This window comes from Wyeomyia smithii, chromosome 1, assembly GCF_029784165.1.
Source record: "Wyeomyia smithii strain HCP4-BCI-WySm-NY-G18 chromosome 1, ASM2978416v1, whole genome shotgun sequence".
In the NCBI taxonomy this organism is placed as follows: Eukaryota; Metazoa; Arthropoda; class Insecta; order Diptera; family Culicidae; genus Wyeomyia; species Wyeomyia smithii.
Genome location: NC_073694.1, coordinates 88,534,490 through 88,556,476, shown reverse-complemented (window position 1 = coordinate 88,556,476; position 21,987 = coordinate 88,534,490). Strand labels below are relative to the sequence as shown.

At 34.1% G+C, this 21,987-nt stretch overlaps 1 protein-coding gene across 1 annotated transcript; it reads right to left on the bottom strand.

The window, feature by feature from the left end:
• Positions 1 to 17,480: 17,480 nt before the first annotated feature.
• LOC129716906 (uncharacterized) lies at positions 17,481 to 18,366 on the bottom strand. The gene is made up of 2 exons (XM_055666752.1): positions 18,040 to 18,366; positions 17,481 to 17,984 (listed from the first exon to the last, which is right to left on the bottom strand). Exons 1-2 carry the CDS (start codon positions 18,181 to 18,183, stop codon positions 17,481 to 17,483), a joined length of 648 nt encoding a protein of 215 aa, XP_055522727.1. The 5' UTR covers positions 18,184 to 18,366.
• Between the last annotated feature and the right edge of the window lie 3,621 nt (positions 18,367 to 21,987).

Genomic DNA, 21,987 nt, shown 5'->3' with positions numbered 1-21,987 from the left:
TGAACTTGTGCTTCTATTCATAACATCTTCATCAACCGTCATCGGTACGTCTACGTATGTTGTATCATCGGGATCTTCGTATGTTGGCATAGTTGGCATTGATGACGATGTCCCTTGCTCTTCAATTTCCATCAGAAATGCATCAATTGTTAGTCTTCTCTGTTTATGTTGATCGTGCATAAACTCTTTGAGGCGTTCTGGAACCAAACCGCAGTTACATTGAGCTGCCGTCAAATCGCATTTACATGCTCCAATATAAAAAATTTCGTTCAGAGTACCGGTAAACACTAAAAGGTCTCTATTCGTCTTCTTAATTTCGGCTTGGTATTTGTCAACCAATCTATTCAATTTAACAGCAACATATTTTTTTGAAATTATTTCCATACCAAGTTTTTCCCAAATTCCAACCAACCTATCTGTTACGTGATTAGAGAATTGTTTATAAGAAAACTTTTTTTGTTCTGTTTTTGCACGTTCGCTTAAGTAAAAATAATATCTCAAGATATCCAGATCGGTTGGTAAATTAATATCATTCAAATCAGAAGACACACCAAAAACAGCAACATCATGCTTGGGTATATGACTCATTGGGTTTTCGATAGCTGATGATGTTGTTGCTATTTCATCTTGCGGGTTCATTGTAAACTAAAAAAAATATATTTTGACTTTAACAATTTTCACTTTCACTTTCAGGTTTTTATTTTAGGTGTTGACTCTTTGGCGGACGATGTAGAATGATTTATGTTGACGTTTCTATCCTATACGAAACCTACACTAGTTCTACACAGAGTGAATAGATAGAGTGACGCAGAGTCTGAAACCAGAAAAACCAAATTTGTGTATGCGCTGAAGACTCAGGACCGAATCCCATGCAAAGCAGGAGAAAACAAAATTCCAAAAACAAAAAAACAACATTTTTTTCCTAGAAACTTCATTTGTGCGGAAAAATAATAGCCATTTCAGTGATTTTTGTCATATAAAGTGCCAAAAATGGTGATTTTTTGATATTTTTTTATATTTTTGTATGGGAGACCCCCAAGGGGGGTCCCAGGGGGGTAACACTAGCATGGGTGGGTCAGCCCTCCAAAGTTAGTGGGGGTCGGTCATACATTTGGACTCGATTGGGGCACTCAAAATGGGTCAAAACAGGATTTTTTGGAATTTGACCATTTGGGTACCTACACGTTAGTACAAGGGACATCAGAATTCATTTTAGAGGTATGGTTTTTTGAGCAAAGTATCTTATTTTGATCCCTAGAATCCGAAAATCATATGTGCCTAAGCGATTTTTTGATCCCCTACAAATCGAACCGCCCTAATATACATATATATATATATATATATATATATATATATATATATATATATATATATATATATATATATATATATATATATATATATATATATATATATATATATATATATATATATATATATATATATATATATATATATATATATATATATATATATATATATATATATATATATATATATATATATATATATATATATATTTCAAATATAAATAAAGAGTTGAATTTTTTTACTTTTTTTTTAAAGAAACTTGACGTTAATACGCAACTTTTAAAAAAAAGTCCAGGACCGAGAAATGCAAATTAATTTTTTTGTGGTAGATTAATTTTTTTATAAAAATTCTAATTTAAATTGAAATTTTAATTTAAATGAAAAATATTTTTTTATGGTTGATTAATTTTTTTATGAAAATTCTAATTTAAACATTTTTCAAAATGTTTGTATTCTAATGATTTCAAAAGATGCAGAGAGTCATTTTGAATCAAAAAGCTTTTGGTAGTAAACATTCTAAAGGCATTGGTTTTCGAGTTATTTCTAATTTATGCTCGAAAAATTATAATTATTTAGGAAAATACACGTTTTTCTTAATTTGTCCATGGTTCTCCAGCAAAAACCATACGTTCATTGGAATGCTTGATCAAAAATATACAATTCATTCTTTGACAACAAATCGATTGGGCGAACGGTTCTCAAGAAAAGAGTTAAATGTTCTAAGTGATATAAATATATATAAGAATCAAATATTTATTTTCGAGTTTTATTATCTTAGGAACATATTTTTTCATGACATAGATACTTTACAGAACTAGTTTCACCTTATATTTTATATACATCATAAGTAAATGATTCGTCATCTTCTGAAAACAGCTTCGTTTGTATCCTATTTTTTGAAATCGGAACAAAAGAGTAATACTTTTGTGTGGCAGCTATTATTATAGATTTTTTGAAAATATTGCTCCATCCTGTTACTCCTTGTTCATATTCTTCATATGATACCCAAATAAATGACATTTTTGATGTATTTTTATTACTTTTCTGATTAGACCAATCATATAATTCTTTTGCGCTTGTAACGGGATGTTCATGTTCTTTAGCTAAACTTGCATTTCCTGCCATTCGTTTTAATATGCCACCAATTGCAGCGCATCGGCCTTTACCATGAGAAGTCGCAAAAAATGCCACTCTGCATTGACGTTATATTTTGTTTTCAACTTGCAAAGACTTGCAAAGTTTTTCAATTTTTATATTGTGAGGTAGCTCCATCAGACATTAATTCCGCTTTTTTGAACTCTATTGTTGGTTTCGAAAAACTCATTAATTTGACAATGAACACTTGAACCGCATCAGTATCATGATGGAGTACTTCCGATATTATGATGAAGCTGATATTCTTAAGTGTTCCAGATTCTGAATAGTAAACAACGAAGGGATGAATGGTGGCTTGACTATCATTCCAATAACTACACGAATCACAAATTGATAAAGACGTATTAAAATGAGCATGACTGTTGAATAATTTTAATTTTGCGATAACGTTTTCGTTTAATTTGCGTAAGCTTGATGAGCACCGATGATCAGGAAAGGGTTTACAGCATTTGGGCTTGGTGTATTCCATTTTCACTTTATTCATCTTCACAAAATGCAAACTGTTACTAACACATCTGGAGTAGTGCAATCGTATTTATATACGAAAACAGATATTATAGGTAACTCAGTAGTTATTGGTTGCGTACTTTACAAACAGTTAGTAAACAAGTAGGTAATGTTGCACGACAAACATATTTTTTTATAACACATTCGGCAATGGGGAACGTGTAGGTAGGCTAAGGTTTAGCGCTTGAGTTATTTATCCAATCGTTTTGTTGTCAAAGAATGAATTGTATATTATTGATCAAGCATTCCAATGAACGTATGGTTTTTGCTGGAGAACCATGGACAAATTAAGAAAAACGTGTAATTTCCGAAATATTAATAATTTTTCGAGCTAAAATTTAAAAGTAACTCGAAAACCGATGCCTTTAGAATGTTTACTACCGAGAGCTTTTTGATTCAAAATGACTCTTTGCATCTTTTAAAATCATCAAAATCTCAATGTTAAATATTTTGAAAAATGTTTAAATTAGAATTTTTTAAAAAAATTTAATCTACCACAAAAAAATTAATTTGCATTTCTCGGTCCTGGACTTTTTTTTAAAAGTTGCGTTTTAACGTCAAGTTTCTTTAAAAAAAAAATAAAAAAATTCAACTCATTTTTTTAATTGAAATATATATATATATATATATATATATATATATATATATATATATATATATATATATATATATATATATATATATATATATATATATATATATATATATATATATATATATATATATATATATATATATATATATATATATATATCAATTAAAAAAAAAAGAGTTGAATTTTTCTATTTTTTTTTAAAGAAACTTGACGTTAATACGCAACTTTTAAAAAAAAGTCCAGGACCGAGAAATGCAAATTAATTTTTTTGTGGTAGATTAATTTTTTTATAAAAATTCTAATTTAAACATTTTTCAAAATATTTAACATTGAGATTCTGATGATTTTAAAAGATGCAAAGAGTCATTTTGAATCAAAAAGCTCTCGGTAGTAAACATTCTAAAGGCATCGGTTTTCGAGTTACTTTTAAATTTAAGCTCGAAAAATTATTAATATTTCGGAAATTACACGTTTTTCTTAATTTGTCCATGGTTCTCCAGCAAAAACCATACGTTTATTGGAATGCTTGATCAAAAATATACAATTCATTCATTGACAACAAAACGATTGGATAAATAACTCAAGCGCTAAACCTTAGCCTACCTACACGTTCCCCATTGCCGAATGTGTTATAAAAAAATATGTTTGTCGTGCAACATTACCTACTTGTTTACTAACTGTTTGTAAAGTACGCAACCAATAACTACTGAGTTACCTATAATATCTGTTTTCGTATATAAATACGATTGCACTACTCCAGATGTGTTAGTAACAGTTTGCATTTTGTGAAGATGAATAAAGTGAAAATGGAATACACCAAGCCCAAATGCTGTAAACCCTTTCCTGATCATCGGTGCTCATCAAGCTTACGCAAATTAAAGATAATAAAACTCGAAAATAAATATTTGATTCTTATATATATTTATATCACTTAGAACATTTAACTCTTTTCTTGAGAACCGTTCGCCCAATCGATTTGTTGTCAAAGAATGAATTGTATATTTTTGATCAAACATTCCAATGAACGTATGGTTTTTGCTGGAGAACCATGGACAAATTAAGAAAAACGTGTATTTTCCTAAATAATTATAATTTTTCGAGCTTAAATTAGAAATAACTCGAAAACCAATGCCTTTAGAATGTTTACTACCAAAAGCTTTTTGATTCAAAATGACTCTCTGCATCTTTTGAAATCATTAGAATACAAACATTTTGAAAAATGTTTAAATTAGAATTTTCATAAAAAAATTAATCAACCATAAAAAAATATTTTTCATTTAAATTAGAATTCCAATCTAAATTAGAATTTTTATAAAAAAATTAATCTACCACAAAAAAATTAATTTGCATTTCTCGGTCCTGGATTTTTTTTTAAAAGTTGCGTATTAACGTCAAGTTTCTTTAAAAAAAAAATAAAACGTCAAGTTTCTTTAAAAAAAAAATATAAAAATTCAACTCTTTATTTTTAGGGGATCAAAAAATCGCTTAGGCACATATGATTTTCGGATTCTAGGGATCAAAATAAGATACTTTGCTCAAAAAACCATACCTCTAAAATGAATTCTGATGTCCCTTGTACTAACGTGTAGGTACCCAAAAGGTCAAATTCCAAAAAATCCTGTTTTGACCCATTTTGAGTGCCCCAATCGAGTCCAAATGTATGACCGACCCCCACTAACTTTGGAGGGCTGACCCACCCATGCTAGTGTTACCCCCCTGGGACCCCCCTAGGGGGTCTCCCATACAAAAATATAAAAAAATATCAAAAAATCACCATTTTTGGCACTTTATATGACAAAAATCACTGAAATGGCTATTATTTTTCCGCACAAATGAAGTTTCTAGGAAAAAAAAGTTTTTTTCTGTTTTTGGATTTTTGTTTTCTCCTGCTTCGCATGGGATTCGGTCCTGAGTCTTCAGCGCATACACAATTACACATATTTCTGAGCCATTCTCATTGCAGATGTCGTTTGCAGTTGGCGTCCTTTTGAACATAAAATCGTATATCACTCTGTTACATCATATGTAATATTTTTATTTCGACCAGTCAGGCGAGCACCGCTGGTATGCTACCACAACGGCTACCACGCACGGACGCTCCGTTTCTACTGTTCCCACGCACACTGTAGAACCAGAGTGAATAAATAGAGTGACGCAGAGTCTGAAACCAGAAAAACCAAATGAACACTGCAAAGTCGGGTGTTTTCGTCAATGAAATAGTCTGCTGGGAGGCATCAAAAATCCATCCACTGTTTCCTCACAATCGGATTCTTCGGGAACCGAAAAAAACTCACATTCCTTACTGTTTTTTGTTATTACACAAAACGCACTTCATCCAACACTGCAAGTGTATTTTTTTCTCCATGACTGTAGAAATTAAGAAGATGACTGTAGAAAATAAGAAGATATATATATATATATATATATATATATATATATATATATATATATATATATATATATATATATATATATATATATATATATATATATATATATATATATATATATATATATATATATATATATATATATATATATATATATATATATATATATATATATATCCGTCAAATCTGATGTCAAAGTCATATTTGACATTGAAGTGACAAATCTCGCGGGGGGATTCTAAATGAAAATTGTAGAATTTCTAGAAACATTTCAAAAGGATTCTTTCATTTCTCTTGATTTTTTTTTTCGATTTCGTTTACTTATTGTTTCTTCGTTTTAGATGAGAGATTATAGATCTCCACTATTAATCAATGAAGTAAAATCACCATGTTATGTGGTTCACTTTGCGTATTTATTATAAGAGAAAAAAAATATCCCATGTGCATAGTGTGGCTAGCTTTCACTACTCAGCGAGGCAGTGCATAGTAGATCACAAACAATATTTTGTGACCTAGCGTTAGATAGACCATTTTACGAACTGACAGGTGGCACAGATTCTGCTGACATTGATGTTGCTTTTACCTGCATCAGCACCTGCTTTTACCTGCATCAGTTATATCAACAGTTCCGAGCTTTTTGTCAACATTTCATTCATGAATTGAGTTCAGAAACGTCTCGTAAAATGGTTCATTGTAGTGATGAACTTTATCTTCGTTGGTTTTGCAATGTAGTTACAAAGATGCAATAAATTATGATGCGGAAATATGAATATCAAATTGATTAATCGAAAAGGTTGCCTATTTTAGTTGTCTGATATTTCTTGCCACAATTCCATTGAAAAAATTCATTTCGACATTATCAAAACCAAAAATGGTAGTGACGAACCCTTCTCTAAATTTTGGCATGTGTCAAGTGTTGCAGTTATCGAACGGCATTCGATAACTGCAATGTAAACATGTTGCAGTTATCGAACGACGACTGTATGTCCCCGCTGGTCTTGAGGTACGATGCTGGCCTAACAAGTCGGGAGAGACTAGTCGGGAGATAGTAGCGCTAGACCCGCAATTATCCTGTTCACTAAACAGTCGGCTGCGTAGTCTGTGTATAAATAATAAACAGTAGGTCAAGTTCCGAATCGGAATGTAGCACTAAAGCTTTGCTTTATATATTTAATTTTTCATAAAAAGTAAGCCAAAATACATACGCCCTTAAAGTGAAATGCTGTGTCTAAACGCGAAAAATATTCAGGATACTAAGTTAAATACGTGTGAAAAGTTTTATTTAAATTAAAAATGGTCGATATTAGACAATAGGTCGTTTGGCATTGATTTGCTCTGCTAACGTTTGTATTAAAAAATGGACAAAAATTGACGATTTTTCATGGGTTTACCTTTACACGCACTGTCGAAACTACGCATGTAGCATCAATCATATTATCCCACAAGTCAGCAGAAAAAAATGACAGCTCTATCAGTTGAACTCCAACCGTGATGGCGAAAACAGTGAAGCTGCTTCGTTCAAAGAAAGGTACCCAGTCACGTCGAAAAAGGACATCGTGCGGCAGTTCTTGGACACCGGATACGCCCGTTCCGGCATCTACAACATCTTGGCATTATTGGACAACAATCAGAGCATTGAAAGAAAGCCCGGTTTCGGACGGCCGACGACTCTGAGCGACAAGAAGCTCCAAAGGATGCTGAAGAGGAAGACCGAGGGAAAAGTGGCTATATCGCTGCGTGTGCGTGTCCTTAAGGTCTGTGCAACCAGTCAAACAGTGAAAAAGTACCTGGCGAACATTGACATACATGTCAGGAAACAGCAGTCCCGTCCACTAGTCTCGGAGCTGCAGTCAATGACGCAGCGTCAGCGCCCGAAAAAGATGGTCAAGTCGATTTTACCGGCAAATCACGACGTGACGGTAGTGATGGATGGACGGCGAAACCTGCCTCACCCTGGATGGCAACGACTAGTAGGGCACTTCGTATTTCAGATCTCCCACGAAGAAAGTGAGCACCGAGGTGAAGTTTCTTTAACACCCCGAGAGGGTGCTGCTGTGGCTGACAATCAGCGAGAAGTGGTTGTTAAAGTTGCTCTTCTTTCGTTCCAGACTGGCCGTGAACGGGGAAATGTATAGTACGAAGTGCCTGCCGAAAGATGCGTCGTTCATCAAGAAATACCAAAAGGCCGAAGACGCGGTGTTTTGGTCGGATCTGTCGTCGGCACACTACTCGAAGCGATCGCTCGAGGAGATGGAGCGGCTGAATATCGATGTGGTCCCCAAGTTGGCAAACCCGCCCAATGTCCCCAAGTTGCGTCCCATCGAGGATTTCCGGCCAAGCCTAAAGCGTAACATCTACTTCAACAATTTTGTCGCGAAAACTGAGAAGGAATTGATAAATAAAACGATGAAAGAATTAAAAAACATGCCTACACCAATGTTTTAGTCCACCATTGCGAATGTTCCAGTTAACTGCCGCAAGGCCGCACGCAGGGGCGTAGAATTTTTCGCGAGGAAGCTAATATAATTACCTTCCAAAGAAAATTTATCAAACTCAATTATCTGTCTTTGTTTTTTTTTACCACCATCCGAAAAAAGTACATATTTAACGCATACGTTACAATACAAACCGAATGAGAATAGTTGAGTTAACTTGGGTAACATGCAGTTTATAAAAGACGGTGAAGACTGAATAAAAATAAATCGGTACATCCTGACATTGGAAAATGCAATCAAGTTATAAGCAAATATAGTACAATGCTGTAAGACATCGACAAACATGTTTTGTCGCAGAAAACCAGTTATATAAGTTGGATCCCGCCAACCTGTTAATCCAATGGAAACCATCTTGCTATTTTATGTACAGGAAATGTGGACAAAATTAACAAGGAGAGGAAATCTCGGCTATTTCGTTGAAAACTAGTGCAAACCTAATTGCCCTCGAATCTTAAGGGATTAAAAGCTATTCAAGACCAATGAGGTATACACAGGTGAGGAATAAGAGGACATGTGTCTGTATTAATAGCGAAAAAAAGGTAAACAGAAGCACGTGTTTGGATTGTGACGTAGATCTCGATCAATGAGCAAATGCCATTTGAAACGGTATTCCTCATTGTTTTACGACGCAGGTAGGCATTCATCGTGAAACTTTCAAAACTTGAGAAAAAATCTTGAAAAAATCTACCAAACATTGCACAATGGTCCAGAAACCAAATTTTGAAGGAAATTTGGGTTTAGAGCTCTATAGCAATATTTTAGAAAAAAACCTTCTTCTACAAAGTTGTTACATATGATAAAGTGCTTAAAGAAAAATTATCAAAAATTAGAGTGACCTAAATTTTCGATGACATCAAGTAACTAACTTTTTTATCTTTGTAGATAGAGGAAAAAGTTGTTCCACAATGTTATAAATCCGTTAATTTTAAGTAACTTTGTAACATAAAGTCTTTCTCTATCTTTGAAAACAAAAATATATTTTGCGCTCTAACTTTTTATTTTAATTTTCACCTTGAAACTATCTATGAATGACTTTTGAGGCTTTTCAAGAGAAACAATTTGCAACGCTAACATCGTGAATATCTCAATTTTACTCAACGTTATTGATGTTTTTCAACAAAAAATATGCGTTTTTCATTTGTTTGTCATTCTTTTCAGGGCAAACATAAAAAATATCTCTTGGTCTCAGTTTAAAAAGCACATTTGATCCTATGTTAATGTTCTTGTATGTTAATAGTATGTTATTTTCTAAATTCAAGTAAATTCAATTTAAAAACATGACAAAAATTTCAATAGTTTTATATATTATGCATTTAAAATCACACAGATTCATTATTTTGTTATTTTTTCTTCATACTAGAAGTATTTATTTGTAATTTGATCCAAAAAAATCGAAAATCGATCAACTGGTTCAAAAATTAAGAATTTTTGAAAATAAAATACAACGAATAAAGTCGGTTTTTATGGTCACTGAAACTGACACTAACAGTCTCTCCCGAGCCGAGACTCGAACCTACGAGGACTGGCTTGTTAGGCCAGCATCGTACCTCGAGTCCATCTGGGAGTGAAACTATACCGAACATTTAAAACAAAACATTCAAACACATATGAACGTACATTAACACACGCAAATATCATGAAATAAATATGTTTCAAATATATGACACAATTTTTTGGTCGTGGTTTAATCGAAACGTCACTGTACTCATATTTAGGTTGGACTCGATTCTAATTGTTGATCGAAAGTACCCATCAGACCACAAAGATAGATAGTAAAACCGTCGTAGTTGATAATTTTTACGATTTTATATCCATTTTTGAACATTCAGGCAACACGTTGACAGACCCATAATTGTAGAAAGACTGTATATATCATTCGATAAAATATCATTTTAGATTCGATTATACAAAGTAGGATTTTTTTTCTATTTCGAATATGGCTTTCTCTTCATTTTGAACCACGTATTCAATCATTATAAAATTCAGTTAACTCTCAACTTCAACTCTCAACGTCAACGAATCGTTCATCTGATATCAGTATTGTTCAACTCGGTTGTGTAGTTTCTGAGATAATGAAGTTTCGTGATTTGCACATTTTGCTACATTACAGACGAAGTTACAGTACGATTACAATAAAATTTAATAGGGTATTAAGGGGCAACTAGACCTTTCATTTGACACTAATTTTGTGAAATTGGTTCTGCCATCTCTGAGAAAAGTGAGTTAGTTTAAATAGTCTTCGGAATACGTTTCTTTATATAGCTGGATTTCACATTTTTAAACATAACAGGTAAAGTAAGAGCCCGATTGCAGAAAAAGTTCAATAGGGTCTGATGGGGCAACTAGACCTTCCATTTGACACTAATTTAATGAGAACCGGTCCAGCCATCTCCTTGTCTCCGGCATGGTGTTTTGACCAATTAACGTGAATGTTGACGGGTGAAAAGTCGTTGGAGAAATTGAAATCAGCTTGAAAAAACTAATGTTACCAATTAGCAACATTATTACACTGTGTTACAAATAAAAATAAAATGCAAGAACTTCTGAAGTGACCCAGTGTAGGTTGTAGGTCTTGCTGAGTGTAACATTCGCTTATACTAATTTTTTTTTCAAACACCCGTAAAATCTGAAGTTATGGTGAAAATACGTTGTTTTTTCAGTCATTTATCAATCTATTTTCAACATTTTAGCAGTTTTAGAAAAAAGACCAATAGAGATTTTAAAATATATACAGGTTTGTACTAATATTGATGAAACATATTTAGTTATTCGAGTTTAAATCTAATTTTTTAGATTTTTTCACGCAATTTTTCAATTTCATTTGAATTTGCCGTCTATTTTTGTAAGAAAAATACTACAAGTACACCAGAATTTTTGAAAGAACATTCGATTCAAAACCAAACAAAAGTAATTCTGTGGAAATCGGGTGTTATTTGGCGTATGTAACTTCTGTAACTTTTAAGAAAATCAAAATTTTTGGCTTCTCTTGCACAATTATTTCACGGTGCTACAAATGCTGAGAAAATGCATTAACTTCTGATGTGACTTGGTTTAGGTTGTAGCTTTAGTCGATTATTACTTGCGCATATACTTGAAGTTTTTCATTACCCCAAATATTTTAAGTTAGGGTTAAACCCAGTTTTCAGACCTTGAGTTTTATTGATATTAGCACAAACCTGTATATATTTTTTAAGCTTTATTGGTCTTTTTTCTGATACTGCTGATTTTGACCATAACTTCAGATTTTAGTGGTGTTTGGAAAATTTCTAGTATGAGCGAATGTTACACTCAACAAGACCTACAACGTACAGTAGGTCACTTCAGAAGTTCTAAATCGCTGTATCACAGTGTTATCATTATGAGGCAGCCAACTCAGGGAAACACTTAAAGTCAGATTTGCCACTGGTAAAAAACACACGTGAATCGAATTGACTGACCCGAGTGCCTATTTAAATATTATTTTCTTTCTCAAGAGAGGGTGTCGTTTTAGCATTCTGTCCAGAATGTGAAATATTTTCAATTAAATTAATACTTTCTTCTTCCAAATAGGGTGTCATTATTGCATTCTGTGTAGAATGTGAAAATTGTCTATGTATACTTACATTATATGTTTTCAAATGGGGCGTCTTTACTTGTGAAAATTCACGTGACTCACACGCAATTGCTGCAGCCGATGTGTCCGTTCGCTAAGTAGAAAAGTCCTGTACGTCTGTAGGTCAGCTTTTGCTTCCGAAGATGAAAGCCCGTATTCCTGGTAAACTTCCTGGAAATGCGCAGCAGATGTTCGGTGCTTACTGGTAGTCCTTCGGAAGCTAACAGCATTCGGATACTAGTAGATGTGTAACCATCTACACATACTGTTGGTTGCTGGTCGTTCATAAACGCCAGGTACAGGCGGACGATTTTCATTATATTCGGGTCACGAAGTCTAGCCTTTAAAAAGCGCCTCTCGCCGTTTGTTGACTACAAACCCTTTAACCATGTGGTCTTTTCATTTGTCAAGTGCCAAAAATTCGCATAAATGTTTACATTTTTATTATTCATTCATTATAACTTCCATTACATTCTAAATTTCTTAAATGCAAAAGCTCCATTCTTGGCTTGGTAACTTGGTGGTAACAATAAATTATAAGTCAGGCAGACCACGTGGTCATTTCGTTAACCCTTCACCCCCGTGCGTAGTCTTTCGTGGTCTTTTGACTGCTACCATTTCTAGAGCAACATAACAGGCCTGTGCTATTCGGGTCAGACTTGGCAAGCTGCCACTATGGGAAAAAGGCGATCGAGTGGTACGATGCGGTACCCTAAGACCACAACCCTCCGAGCAGCCCAGATTTCCGCTCTATCGAACAGTATTGCGACTTGGTCAAACGGAATATCAAAAAAACTAATAAACACATCGAAACAGCGAAAACACATCGAGCAGCAGAATAAATCTAGCTAGCGTATGGCGAGGAATAAGGTCGACAAGTCCACTGTACAAAATTTAATGAAAGGGGTTAAGCGGAAGGCACGGTAGTTTGTATTTGGCAAACCAAAATAATAAACGAACATTTTTTCATTTAAATATGTGAGTTGAACTACCAAAATTAGAATAGGAAGATTTTTCTATTATGAATTTTGACTGAAAGAAACGATTTTTTTGTCGACCAATTTTTGCGCGTTCCAGTCTTTACATTCTGCGGAAACTAAAACCAAGGTAGTCCTATGCGCCGCCACGCCACGCCGCCGCCGCCGACACTTTTACGCACGCCGCCGCCGCCGATGATTTGAACTCGGCGCGCCGCCGAGGAAATTTTTAGCGCGCCGCCAAGGAAATATTTACTGCGCCGATAGTGATTGTGTATGTTGGGCTTTTCCCTGATTATAGAAATACTGCAAATCACAGCCGATGAGGGAAAGCTCGTATATTAAGTAATGCGAAATTTGGCAATTCTCAATACCCCTTAACCCCTACATGAAGCAATTTTGCATGGTACATCCCCTCCTCCGAGCGTGTATTTCCGATTGTTCCCTAAGTGTAAATAATGTTAATTTGTTGAAATTTGATACAATTTTTGACATTTAATATTTAGACTTTAGTCTTTTTTATCAAATGAAATCAAAAACATCAATGTCATTATCAATGACTTGCACGGAGCCAGTTTGCTCCGCGAAAATTGTTTCAGTCATCATAACATAAGTTTATAAGTTTATCTTAATTTTTTTATTTATATGCAAACGTATGAGCAGTTCGAAAAGGTTAAAAAAATTTATAAAAAAAGACTAGTGCTTTTTCATTAATTTTTTAGTAAGGACTTTAGTTTTCTTTATAATACTAAGTTTTTTTTGTAGATCAATATGCGGGAATTCACTGAAAATTTTGCGCAAATTAAATATTTGATCATATTGTGCTAAAACAGAGATTATTTGTAAATAGTTTTTTTTTTCAACATCGATTATAAACTATTTGCCAAAATTCACGATGATTTTCATACCAATCAAAATTATCAAAAAGAACCTTTTCGAACACAATTTTTTTTTTGCTGATTTCTCGTTACTTTGTTGCTTGAACGTGAAGGCGAAAAGAACACTTTTAGCTATTTTCCTCCACCATGGCGATATTTGGGACATTTCGGTCAGAATGGGTCGTTTTCGACCCGTCATATTTAAGCGCGATTTTCATGGAAATGACATTACATATTTCATGTGATTTTGTTGCTTTGAACGCTATTTCAAACAAACAAAAATTTTCCAGATGATAATGATTATGAATACACTAAGGTCGCTTTTTATGCGGTTTTTTACGCGTATTCCGGAATTTACGCGGTTTTTTACGCGGATTCGGAATTTACGCGGTATTTTTTCGGCCCGGATTTCAGTTCCCTTTCACTCGGAATGCAGAATTAACGCTGTTTTTTTACGCGGATTCCGGAATTTACGCGGTTTTTTTTACGCGGATTCTGGAATTTACGCGGTTTTCTTTAACGCGGATTCCGGAATTTACGCGGTTTATTACGTGGCTTCCGGAATTTACGCGTTTTTTTACGCGGCATGTATCCCTCGCGTAAAAAGTGACTTTAGTGTATGTTCCAAAAGTCGCAATAGGGAATAAAAAATCTATACAGTTTAACGAAGAACTCTATTCGAATGACAAGAGTTTCCCATTTTTTCAGTTTTTCCATGGGTAATCTAACAAAATATATGAAAGTTGAAAACAACTCTCTAACGTAAGATTTATCGAATTTTCCTAAAGTAGGTCTCGGTTAGTTAAAATGAACATATCGAAAAACTATTTATCATTTTTCCCTAAACTAAACGTCTCTGGGAACAATATTCCTTGCAATTTTTTATTGTGGGCTCGTGATGTTTTTTTGGGATTTACACTTGTTTGTACTTCCTCTGCTTGATTTATTATTTTCTACCCAGCCAACCAGATGTCGTATATAAAAGCATAGACTTAGTCGTAAATCAATATACTCCTAATCTGATTCGTATATTCTGGCAACAAAATTCAGGCTATGTAGAATTTAAACCGTATTTAATAACAAGTCATGATTCATAAACGATACAGCTTAAAGCATCGTATAAATATTCTCAAAAAGTCGTAATCAGTCGGGTTAGTTCGTATATATTGCAGAGTCATGATCGATATATGATTTCGATTGCTTCATCCATTAAATCGTTAAAGTTGGGATACCTAATCGAATAAGGTGCTAAACGTAATCTCAATTGAACATTTACAATCATTAGTGTCAAAAAAATCGAATTTTACCGCTGTTGTATACACAAATAATACTCAATAAAAATGAATAGATTTTTATTGAAAAACAATTACAAAGAATGAAAAAGAGTGGAACATACAGTCGTCTCCGAAAAAAATATACTGAATGTTATAAGCGTTCCAAAAATCAGGGAACTTGTTCGCTTTCTGACGATACTTTTATTGCATCGCAAAATGCAACTTCATTGAAGCAAAATGCATATTCGGAACAAATCACAATCGCTATGGAAGATCCGGTAGCAGTGAATAAAAATATGATTCCAACCAGCTCTGACATCAACATTGCAGAGCAAAAAGGTAAGAAATACTTAACATTATAGTGTATCTATTACTGATCTCTTTATTACGGTTTAAGAAACGAGCTCTGATATAATCGGATCAATCAGAAACTGGGCTGTGAGTTTTCATATATCTCAGTCCGCTTTACAATCCCTCACTATGATTTTGAACGATAGCCTACATTTTAAACTTCCAAAGGATCCGCGTACTTTAATGGCAACTCCCCGCGTCATAGATATAAAACAAATAGAAGATGGCTGTTCATATTGGCATCAAGACCTTGAATTTTGCCTTAGATCCATTTTAAATAATTTAAAAAATGCATTGACAGTTTCTATCAACATTAATATTGATGGTGTACCAATATACAAAAGTCAACGAAAAATTTCTGGCCGATATTGTTTAATATTCGGGAATTTTCTGATATAAAACCAGGTATCATCGGGATTTATTTTGGAACTTGTAAACCTAAAGACGTAACAGAGTATTTGAATCCGTTTGTAGAAGAGTTGATACAATTACTGGAAAATGGCCTGGAAATTGGTGGTCATCGGGTTTCAATAAGAATACGGTGCTTTATTTGTGACACACCTGCGCGTGCATTTATTAAAGGAGTGATCAATTTTAACGGTAAATACGGTTGTATCAAATGTACAACTAAAGGCACATACTCTCACATATCGCGAACCATGGTGTTTCCTGATATCAATGCTCCCAAACGAACAGATGCGTCGTTTAGGGCGAACGAATACTCTAATCATCAACGTTGCAGCTCGCCACTTATTAGGCTGCCAATTGACATGATCGAGGACATCATTGTTGCTGATTCGTTGCACTTGCTTGAGTTGGAAGTCATGAAGAAACTGCTCAATGGATGGCGCACTGGCTGTTTATCGATGAACGCAAAATGGAGCACTTTTCAAAAGAAACAAATTTCAAATCTGTTAGTTTGTGTGCGATTTCCCATGGAAATTCATCGACGAATGAGATCTTTGGATTTTGTTTCGCTGTGGAAAGGCTTGGAATATCGAAATTTTTTGAATTATGCTGGTATAGTTGTACTCAAGGATTATTTACCTGACAAATACTTTACTCACTTTATTATTCTTTTCAGTGCCGTTCGTATTTGCTCTGTTAGTAAATATTCCAACTTATTAGAAATTGCTCGATCGCTGTTTAACGACTTTTTGATTCAATTTAAATCATTATACGGGGTTGAGTTCATGACAAGTAACATACATAATTTATGCCATGTAGTAGACGAGGTGGCAAGATTTGGTTCTTTGTCAACACTTTCAGCATATCCTTTCGAAAATTGCTTGCATTCTTTAAAAAAAACTATCCAAACAGGTCCTAATCCATTAGCTCAGGTAGCAAACCGCATAACGGAAAGATTGCAAACTTATCAATCAATCTGCACCTTTCAACAGCATATGTCACCAACGTTTATTTCTACACGACAAAAGTTTGTAGATGAGAAAATGACAAATGAACAAAAATTGGTTTTACCACAACTTACACTATGCGCTAAATTCAAAGATAAGTGGATTTTAACCAATGATCACGAAATAATGGCATTTTTAAAAGTAGTTAAAACTGAAACAGGTTATTTTGTTGAAGGACAACTTATATCATCAAGAAGTAACTGTTTCGATGAACCATTTAATTCATCGCACCTAGATGTGTACATAGCAAAACTCTCATTTTCTGGGAAACGAATAATTAATATCAACTGCATTTTTAGCAAGTTAGTTGCAATCCCTAAAGCTGAAGGTGTCGTATTTATACCACTTATACATACAATTGTTTGAATATTATCTTATTTAAGTTATCTTAGGTTAATGTTTCGGATATTTGTCGAAGGAAAATAAAAAAGTTATCTTTGGTTAAGTAATAAAATTCAAACGTTTTTTTCTCTTCAAACAAATCAAGGAACTTATTAGTTCGAAAACAACTAATTATGAACAGCACTAAACAAAATAAGTTCAACTCATATCATACTCCTCCACAGGTTCGACATCAGCATTAGCAGCTTCTATATCCATTTTATCATCATGAGAATTGTGTTCTTCATCACTGTCGGTTTCGTTTACCTCAAGAGGATTTCCGCATTTGATCTTGCCAATAGCTTCATGTTTAGGAAACTTCTTTGTTATTATCGTTTTCCGTGTAGGCCGGCAAGCAGACTTACGTAACTTCTTGTTTATGCTTCGAGATTTACTGTACCTAAATAAACGGTTTCTACAGGAACTCTCCAATTTATGTGCATGGTATGTTGGATCACCAATGCATACTAATCTCACCAACAGCTGCAAAATATTACCGAATTCCCGGAATCCTCGTTTTGATTTTGTACCTCTGCTGATACCGGTCCAGGTAAAACGAGTCCAAAACTCTCTTGTGAACAAGCAATCGACGATCGTGTAGCAAGCATTGTCCCCATTTCCGTTGTATGAATTTGGTGGAATAATCCGTGTGAAATATACTAGCTATATAAAAACTTAATTAGTAATAATATGTGAAGGTATCAATTGCAAATATTACATATTTCTCGCAGAGATCTTCGTTTCCCAACATTACATTCCACTCGTGCAATTGAATTTCATTATCAATGGACAGGTGGTTTTCAACAGGGTCGTCATCTACTTCCAGAGTAGTCTTGTTAGAAGATTTAATGTTCATTTGCATCAGAGCAGTCAGTTTGGAGAAATGATCATCAAAGCACCTTTCCACCACAGTTTCCACCGTAGTTTGAATAAATTGTTGCAAATCTTTTTTTAACTCTTCATAGTTGATAGCTTCGTTGTTCGCTGTCAAATTAAATTAATTAGTTTCTCTTAAATTGATTTATTTTTTTAGCAAGAAACATGAAAACATTCATCCACCCATGGGACGCAAAAAAAGACTACTTTCAAAAATTGTGACATAACTTCACGCAAACTTCCCCTTATTACTTTAGAAGCAATAGCGCAAAATTACCTTTTAGGTAACAAATCCATTACTTAAAAAGCAATAAAATTCTTCCCCAGTCAAGTAACAACACATACTGTCATATATTTAGCACGTGGTATGAGAGTACGGCTATCTAATAATGGTCGTTTCAACCACATGCAACGTTTTTTCTGTCGAAAAATGCTCCCTCTCCACCTCAAGTCAAAAAAAATCACACACCGTCGCATAAGTTGCACATGTTACAAGTTTTTTCAATCTCCAATTCATCCGGTGGGCGTGTATTAGTTCGCTCGTTGTATGCATACGAAGCAGCGAAAAAATATGACAAGAGCTGCCAAGCAACATTTTCCCCGTCATAGAGTATGCAAACGTTGATGATTTCAAAGACTTGAAATGCGCTTTAAAATGACATCACGATCTGTAAACTGCGTTAGAGAAAAATAAAAACATTCGCTTTCTTGCAAGCTATTTACAGCACATAATCATTGGTTCATGAAAACTCATTTGGACCTGTTTGAATATACAAAACTCGTGCCCATCCAGAACAATATTCGCAACTTCGGCAACTCTGGTCAGACAGTATTACATATTTCCATTTCAAGTAAACACTGGGGGACGAAACGAAAGTGTTTCTAATTGGACATTTGAGGTTGACGGTTGAGATTCTGATTGTGTGTGGATGAAGGGAGACAAAAGTGAACCAGATCGTTGCATCAATACAAATGCAGCGAGTGAAGTCTTGCCAACACATGCATTTCGGTGCTTGGCTGTATGTTCTCCTGCAGAAACACATACAAGCGTGTGGCCGTCATAATTTTTATTACTTTTTGTTTGTTACTTTTTGTGTATAATGCGCAGTCATAAGACACAAAAAGTAATAAAAAATTGCCCAAAAGTAATAAAATATTCCCCGTTTGCGTTGGGTGTTGTACGTCGCACAACATGGGTTTCATTCTCACCAGTGATAATTTGAGTATCCGTAGTTTGTTGATCTGTCCTAGCATCCGATACAAAGTAATAATCTTCTCTTGTGCAATATATTAATTCTTTGTTTTGATGAAGAGTAGGCAATGTTTCTGAAACATAAATAATAATAATTTTGTTTTTTTTTTCGTTGCAAATATTTTATCTATTCAATAGAAGAAACGGAAAATATTTTTAAGTCCAATAGTTTTGTATACTCACCAATAATCAGTGTATTTGCTGGTTCTCATTTATAATTTGTGGTTCCGGAGGTGGCATCTGCAATATCATTGAACTAGCAACAGGTGTTGATGGAATCGGTTGCTGAATCACCACCGACTGCGTGTGCTGTATTTCCTTACTCTGCTGCTGCGTACGAAGTGGCATTTCATTATGCATTACTTCTGAAGTATCCTGAGAATTTCTGTCAAAATATTCCATCGATGTTGGACCAGGAAGCTCTTGACCTTTATTCGGTATTTTCTGAATAGCTGTTTTGAAATCAAAATAAGTATCATTTTTTTATATGAGACTCAACTTACCTGCAAGCATGGTATTATAATTCTTGTTTTTTGGAAAAATTGATTTTTTCGGTGGCCTGAGTTTTCCCATCTCTCCCTCAACATCCGACACTTCTTTTTTGGTTAGCTCATCTGCAATTTTTTCCGCCGCTAGAAAATTTCTAACTTTTCTGGAAATAATGACCGGAATACGTTTGGTGGCACCGTGAAATTCAGTTCCAGTTGCCCGTAACGCCTCAATTTTCTCGTTGGACATTTTCGGCCACATCAAGTTTCCACTCTTTATCCACGACACCGGTACCGCTAGCACTTGAAACTTGTTATTCTCGATGACCTGTACGACCGCAAACATTTTTTAAACGATTTGCTTCCAATTGAACCGGGAATTATTTTCGAATAGGCGACCTGTTTTGTTTTAGTTTGACGTTTCTCATTACAGTGAAGCCAAGAATAATAGATGGATGAAACCGTTCGGTTTCTACATATTTTTTTTAAACGATAATAAAATATTTTAGTTTGCTCTTTTCTAGTATAATTTCATTTATATTTTTTTTATTTCATTATATTTGTAGCAATTATTATATAAATAAAATAATCTTTCAACACTGGTGATTGGCTGGTGAAGCAACATTACTAAAATCGTATAGCTAGCTGAAGAAAATCGCCTTATCGTAGAAAGTCGAATCAATCGGATATAACATCAGAGAGTCAGTGCAAATGTTAGAACTAAAACATTATGATTCCCATTCTTTGTTACGTATGCATTCTTATACGACTTTGGTGACGCATGTTGTATATATATTTGGGTGTCCCAAAATTGCACAAGTCTGGGGCTCACCCTCCAGATGATAGAAAATGGTGTTACGAACAAACTTTTGCTCGGCGGCAGCTCTAGAAAATGATGTTTTCAACTGGCCCCGATGACTTTTTTGAAAAAATCGGTTTTTCTTATGTTAAATCCAAAAAACATGTCCAGTTATTCAATTTTCCATGAAACCTAATCCTTTTATATTTTTTACAGGTTTTTTAGGGTTTAAACTGTAAGGAAAAAAATCGTTTTGGATTGATTATCGTCAATTTATTTTCCTGAAAAAAATTCTATCGTTTGGAAAAGAGATTTTTCAAGTATACTCTGACATTCAATCAATAAAAGTGGGTATTAAACCTAATGCTCCCACCAACTGAATGCCATTAAAAGTTGGGAAATTTTATGGGGAAGAACATTGCCAAAGACTACATGGCTCTGAAATAACTTGATTTTGAGTTATTCGTAATTTACTGTGGAATAAAAAGTTACATTTTGATGTTTTCCAATACTAAAATGTTCATTTGCCGTTTCATATAGTACTATAATTTCAACTAAATCTCCTGCTACTCAAAAGGCCCGTTCTGTAGGGTCATTGATAACTGTTAAGCTTCAACATTCCGATTTGGCATCAAGATAATAATTTCTTTCTATCCAGACCTTGGGATCTTCCTGAATAAAAAAACTTGATATCAATCAGAGTTGAAGTGGTGTAGTACACTACACCAGTACTTTCTAACATAATCATCGAGAGTTCGAATCCAAGTGGAAAGGTTGAAAACTGGGCAAGAGATTTCAAAATTGTGCAAATGATGGGTGATATTATTAAAACAATTCAAACTTTCGAGAGTAGTAAGTAAGTAAAAATATAATGTTTAGGTTATATAAGTGGATTAATTATTATTCTACATTTCCTTTTTCATTATTTAAACCAGAAGTCGTATATTGTACCATGAGATCGTTATAAAATCTATCTGTGTTATCGTATATTTGCAATAATAAATTCATAGAAATCAACTTTTATACTATTTTGATTACATAACAGGATGAAAGAAATCGTCGGAATCAATATTGGTATACGTATATGGCCTCCAAATTAGTGCGTATATAGCTATTCAGTGCAATATATACGGGTTGTTTGAAGGAATAAAATAACGTATAATTCATTGGCAACTAAAATATAGCAACAAAAATGTTGGCTGGGTAGTTGTTCAATTGTTCGTTTACTTGATTTCTTGCCATTTTTAATTT

Excerpts from the sequence above, each read along its gene's own strand:
- LOC129716906 (XM_055666752.1), bottom strand. The coding sequence starts at position 18,183 with ATGCAAATGAACATTAAATCTTCTAACAAGACTACTCTGGAAGTAGAT. Across the intron at positions 17,985-18,039 it reads AAGATCTCTGCGAGAAATAT|CTAGTATATTTCACACGGAT; the intron begins GTAATATTTGCA and ends GTTTTTATATAG.